At 37.2% G+C, this 6861-nt stretch overlaps 1 protein-coding gene across 2 annotated transcripts in view; it reads left to right on the forward strand.

Moving 5' to 3' along the window:
- The window catches only part of faf1 (Fas (TNFRSF6) associated factor 1), a 70510-nt gene extending 64082 nt beyond the window's left edge, over positions 1–6428 (forward strand). For both annotated transcript variants that reach the window (XM_077222887.1, XM_077222886.1), the window contains exon 19: positions 5693–6428. In XM_077222887.1, the coding sequence (XP_077079002.1) occupies positions 5693–5776 (84 nt within the window). In that variant the 3' untranslated portion in view covers positions 5777–6428. The remainder of the gene's footprint in view (positions 1–5692) is intronic.
- Positions 6429–6861: the final 433 nt, after the last annotated feature.

The following is a 6861-nucleotide window of genomic DNA, read 5'->3' on the forward strand; positions in this document are numbered from 1 at the left end:
ATCCAAAGCGACTTACAATTGCTAGATATGTCAGAGGTCGCACGCCTCTGGAGCAACTAGGGGTTAAGTGTCTTGCTCAGGGACACATTGGTCTCACACTTGATTCGAACCCGGGTCTCTCACACCAAAGGCATGTGTCTTATCCACTGTGCCATCACCACCCCTATATATATATATATATATATATATATATATATATACATACATATACATGCAACACTAAAATGCAATAAAAACATAATTTTTATTTTATTTTATACACATATATACATACATTGTACAGTTTTTTGTACTGTGTAGCCAAGGTTTATTATATATATATTAGATATTATATATATATTAGAGAGCCATTTGAATGTGTGGTTTCACATCTCTTTCGTCAGCGCCTGGCCTGTCTGCATTTAAGTTGGCTTCTTGCCTTTAGACCCCCCACCCACCCTTAGCATCCCATGGTCATTCTAAAGACAAGCATGGAGCCAGAACTGACTTCTCCCCAGAGGTGGGAACAGTCCGCGCCTCCGCCTCCGTCTCCAGCCCTTAGCAGAGTCTTTCTCCAACACTGCGAACGCTAACGCCCTCACCGCTCCTACAGGCAGATAATGATCTCCAACCGCTTTCCTAATTGGCCAAATAAACACTCTACAACACAGCGCTAACACAGACCTGGCTATTGGGTTTTAATTAATGGTGGAGAACCCTAAATGGCTTCATTAGAACTGCGTTGTTTCAGCTGTATTTTTTCTTTCCTTCTTTTTTTTTGTTGGTTTGTTTTTTTTCCTTTTCTTTTTTCCTTCTGTTTGGAAAACCACATCTCGCGTGTCTGGTCTTTATTTTCCTTTTCTCTTAGCCGCTTATTGCAGGTCCTTTTATTAGCGCTAATGAACAGCAATATTTATTTGCCTGGCTTTTAAAGTGGAGATCTTCAGTTTAAGCAAAACTCGCACCACATCAGCGAGGACTGACATTCAGCTTATTACTAATTTACTTTAAATGTTTTGACTTGTTGATTCGGAAGCCAGACCTTAAAACCTGTGTTCTTAATTTATAATAATGCCTTTAGTTGGTTTACTTTGCCTCGGCCTGGTAACATACACCTGCTTTATGATGAAACTCTGTATTGTCATTTTAATGAGTTTTTACTGTGTTATTGATCAGGTTAATCCTTAAGTATACTAATAATGAAATTAATTAAACTAAACTCGCAGCTGCAATTGACATCAGTAAATAATTCTCTGAGACACTCTTTTATTTTGTTTTCCAGTGAACTCCATATTAATTCCCTCAGGACTTTTCAAATAGTCTGGTTGTAGAAATGTACACAGTACAGTCAGTGATGTTCTTTCTTTTTCTTTTTAATCTAAAAGTACTGCTCAAATTACACATGAAAACATATTTAAACTAACAGTGCTGGTAAACGCTGCATTCAGCTGCCCGTGTTTTTAATTATTATTGTACATAGGAATAGAGTAATAGAGTAGCTATTTATATTATATATATATATATATATATATATATATATATATATATATATATATATTAGTCCCTCAATGTGTATGAATTTCATCCCCACATTTTGCCCTCAGCTGCAGTTTTTTTACAATAACACTCAGAAATTTGAATAGTTTTATTCAGCAAATATGCATTAAATCGACATTTATAATGACAAAAAAGACATTTATGATGTTACAGAAGATTTCGATTTTAAATAAATGCTGTTCTTTTGAACTTTCTTCATCAAAGAATTCTGAAAAAACATGTAGCTCTGTTTCACCAAACTATTAAGCAAAACAACATTGCTTTCAACATTGATATAAATAAGAAATGTTTTTGAACACCAAATCACCATATTAGAATTATTTCTGAAGGATCAAAATACAGCTTTGCCATCACAGGAATAAATAACATTTTAAAATATATTAAAATTGAAAACAGTTATTTTAATTTGTAAAATTTCACAAATAATTACTGTTTTTACTGGGGGTTTTTATCAAATTAATTTAGCCTTGTTGAGCATAAGAGCCTTTCAAAAACGTTTTTTTTTTTAAATCATACCGACCCCAAACTTTTGATTGGTAGTGCACGTTAAACTTTTTTTTGCTACTTTTAATTGCTTGTAAAAGTTTTTTTTTTTTTTTTTTTTTTAATAGGTGCCATGGTCATCGATCCGTTTAGGGCTCAAAAGTCGAGTAGAACGTTTCGTGCCCCTTTTCCTCTGGTCATCTGGTAGGCTGTCCTGTGTTTGTTTGGTGACTGTGTGGGGCCGTTGAAGATGAGTGTGTTAAAGGTTTAACAGGATTACCTGCCATCAACATCATCAAGGCCCAAAGAAAACAGCCGCCCTGGCCTCTCCTCCGTCACACGGCCACTTCTTGCTTTAATAAACCTCTTCAGGATTACGGTGATATGAGTCTCCACACCCTTCAAATGATCTCTTTTCTTCTTCTGTTTACTTTGGAAGTCAGAGAATGTATTGTTCATCAGTGGAGATCACACTACCCGGGCACGTTTGAATTCATTTGGTCTTAACATCCCCGGTCGGAAAGAAAACGGTGCTCTGCCAGTTGAGGTTGTCAGTCAGGAGGGTTTTAATCATTCTTTAATTTTATGACTCTGTGTGAGTTTGCGTTTGTGTCAGCCGTGTTGTTAGAAGCACCAGCATTGCACAGAGAAGTCTAATTTAATTCGGGAGGGCCAAAGAGAAGGTTTCTGAAGAAACTAACAAGTGCTGGGAAAAGAGGGAGGGAGTGAGAGGAAGAAAAAGAGCGAAAGACAAGGAGAGTGGAGGAAAACAACAGCTTTGTTTGTTGACAGATGCTTCTCCTCTTATGGTCTGTTAATTGGATAACAATGTAAACAATCACCCATGGCATCTGTCTCCTGCCATTGGAGTGCCACCTTGTTTCTCTCATTCCCCTTTAAAAGAGAACAGTCATCAACACAAACACGGGTACACATCTGCGCCACCCTAGAACCTCATTTACTTCTACCAGATGATGTGGTGTTATAGCAGGTTTTCAGGTTCATTTCCATTTTATGTTTTACTTAAGCGCTCATATGAAAGAAATGGAAGGTATCCTGCTGGGAGCAACGTGTTTTTACAACGCTCTCCCTGGTACTACCCCCTCCTGTGCCCTCAGGTCAGATTGGAAAACAAAAGGCATAAGTCACACGCTAAAGTAAGGTTTGGGGCAACACAGCTAATGTGCTGAAGTGGGTGTGATATCTGTACTACCACATCCATCCCCCCAACCCCCCCTCGAGATGCCAAACCTGACGATAATACGCTTTCACTTTGAACTTACTGTCGTCTGCGCAGTGCTTTACGTCAGGTGCGTTTTGAGGCCTCTACCTCAAAGCTTTTCATCTTTTTGATGTAAAATGTGTTTTTTAGACATTAGAATGAATGGTTTTGTATTATGGATCAGAATTTTATCTTTAAAGTAATTGGGTATCATAAATTAACAATGAAAATTTGTTTTGCGGCATTAACTGTCAATTTCTAAATACACTACCATTCATAAGTTTAAGGTCATTATGATTTTTTTAAATGAAATTAGTACTTTTTTCAGCAAAGATGCATTTAATTTGATCAAAAGGGACAGGAAAGACATTGCTACAAAACATTTCTATTTCAAATGAACGCTGTTTTTTTAACTTTCTATTCATCAAATAATACGTTTCCATAAAATGACAAAAAGTAGCACAACTGTTTATCTATGGATGATGATAAGAATTATTTCTTGAGCTCCAAATCAGGTTATTAGAATGATTTCTGAAGGATGTTGTTACACTTAACTGGACTCTAATGGCTGCTGAAAATTCAGCTTTGCCATCACAGGAATAAATTACATTTGAAAATGTATTAAAATAGAAAACAGGTGTTTAAAATTGTAATAATATTTTACAATATTACTGTTTTTTTTAATCAAATAAATGCAGCCTTGATGAGAGATTCACCGACCCCAAAAATTTTTAACAGTAGTGTATACATTTTTAACAATTTAGTTGCTATAGAATGTGTTATTCATGGTTATTTCATGATACCTAATGCATAAAAAAAACATTTTTAAGTATTATCCATATGTGACCTGCTGCCGGTTACCAGAGACAATTATGACTTTTAGTTATTCCTCAGTTTCTCAAAAAATAAGCGTTGCAGGACTTTCTTTCCTCTTTAATGCGTAAGACCTCAACACATTAGCAACCACACAGAAACACTAGAATCATAATTTTAAAATGTAAAAATCGACTTGGTTCTGTATCATTGCGATGAATGAAAAAACATGGCAGGGACCAAGAAACTCATTTCATATTTTTTTTTTTCATGTATGTTGCATATAACTGTTTTTATTCAGCTTTGTGATATCCTGCAATGTCCTGTCCACTTTCACTGAAATTACACAATACAGTATGTTAGCTTTATTCTCTGACCCTGTCACCTTCTATCCCAGCTGCTTTCAGCTCTGTGTTTTAATTACAAGCATGGAGAGCTGGAGGGGACTACAGAGTAGAGAATAGGCCTTAATCAGAGCCCTGTCACCAGGCTGCAGTTAAGCCCCTGTCCCGAGCGCTGTGGCCGCACGTTGTGCAGACACCCAGGTGTGAGCAAAGGCCCCGTGTAACAGGAGAACGCTCTGCTATTAGCTCACTACAAAGCAGCCATCATCTCCCGCTCTCCTTTTCTCTCCCGGCGCAGGATCGCATGCTGCTTACACAAGCACTCGTCACCCCTCGTCGTCTGGGAAAATCCCTGAACTGAGATGTGGATGATGGTCGTGTCGTCACAAATGTCAGTTAGTTTGCCGTTAAAAGTGTGGCCAGAGATTGCAGTGCTCTTGGATAATGAAGTCGGGATCCTCTCATGGAGATTATTGTTGGCTGATGAGTTCTCACCCAGTCGCTGTGGCACAGCTATTGTGTTTGGTTTGGATCGGTCCATTTGCGATAACAAACAGCAACTATCTCAAAAGGAAACAGGACACGTACCTCACACAGGGACATTATCACATTACGATGTTAACCAATGACATCAGATGGCCAGACCCCACACGTCGCATAGTTTTGGAGGAACGGCCAGTCTTAGCCCGCACACCTCATGAACTGTTTGTTAATAGATTACATTCTTAATATTGCACTTTTTTGATTGCTTAAGCATTGGAAAACATCTGAAATACACTTCTTTCTACTTTGTCTCCCCAGTTTTCACAAAAATATTATAGCAGTGATATTAACTGTTTTCAAAATTGGTAATAGTAATAAATGTTTTTTGAGCAGCAAATCAGCATATTAGAATGATTTCTGAAGGATCATGTGACTCTGAAGACTGGAGTAATGATGCTGAAAATTCAGCTTTGCCATCACAGGAATAAATTACATTTAAATATATTAAAATAAAGAACCGTTTGTTTTACTTATTTTTTATGATCTAATAAATGCAGCATGTGAGCATTAGACTTTTTTTTTTTTATCCGACCCCAAACTTTTGAACGGTATTAAAAATATTTAATTAACAATGAACAACAGAATAAGTGTTATTGATTAATTAGCATTAACTCTGTGCTGTAAATAATAATATTTTTTATTGCAAAACTAATTGTTAAAAACATCTAACGTTATTGATATGGCAAGAAAATGTGGACTTTTTGATTGCTAATGCATTGAAAATTAAGTGTCTCAAATTATCTCTCCCCAGATAACGCAGTTAGACCCGGCATGGAATCTGTTGGAGGCTAAACTCTTCCCTCAGGAGACCCTGTTCCTGGAGGCCAAAGAGTAGGACCGATCCGAGACGTCCCAAGGCGAGCGAGAAGAATAAGCAAAGAACTTTTAGCATGATGTCCGACCAGATACACACACACACACACACAAGCCTTCACACACTTTCACACACGGTGCGTTGTATATGAATGCTGAGTGTACATTTTATGCACACGGAGGCCTTCACAAGCACATGGATAAACGATCACTCTCCTCACATAACTGCAGTGTAATGTTTTTTTTCTCCACCCAAAACGTAAGATAACTGAAAAAAAAAAAAGCAGAGGTGTGAAATTCTAAAACAGCCAGCCTCACAGACATGGACTTCTCACTACGGCTGCTCTTTAGACATGTTTTGTGTTGAAATGAGAAAAAAAAATCAATTTACAAAATGACAAATAAATAAAAGTCATATAAAAAGAGACATTTCCTGGAGAACGCTGGACTATTTCCTTTCCCAAGGTTCTCTGAGTCCCTGGTTCTCAGCGTGGCTCTGAACGGACCATCATCCCCTCAGAGCCCGGCTTCTTCCTGATACCCAAATTGATGATACTTGGTTTTAATCTCATTTGCTAATGTTTATTTTTCTCCATTTATTTTTCCCTTTTTAAGTTTGATGCTGTATTAGATTTAGGTTGATATACATTATATAAAGGATATATGAACATGCATGTCTCTTGCCACTCTAAATTTATTTTTACCTTCATGAGTGAATGACTATATCATCATCATGGCATCATCAAACCAGCACGTGGTCTTGTCCTGCTTTTTAAAATGCGAAGTAAATTTAAAGATTTCTGATACAGTATTTACTAACCCTCACGTGTCCTTCCAAAGCTGTAGGGCTGTTTTCAAAGAAGAAATTATGAAAAATTGTACTTGGGACAATCTGAATGGGGACTGGAGCTTCAAAAAGGAACGCAAGGGACAATAAGAGTGGTCTATGTGACTTATGCGCGATAGTCTTCTGAAGACATATGTTAGCTGTCAGAGAGAAAAAGACAGAAATGCAAGTCGTTTTATCACTTAAACTCTTGGTCAATCATTGTGAAAAGTAGCAATGTTCGAGTCAATGGTTCTTTTGAATCAGAGATTTTCAATGAA

Source organism: Siphateles boraxobius, unplaced genomic scaffold (genome assembly GCF_051911475.1).
Source record: "Siphateles boraxobius isolate OS27281-9 unplaced genomic scaffold, OSU_SipBor_1 9, whole genome shotgun sequence".
Lineage (NCBI taxonomy): Eukaryota > Metazoa > Chordata > Actinopteri > Cypriniformes > Leuciscidae > Siphateles > Siphateles boraxobius.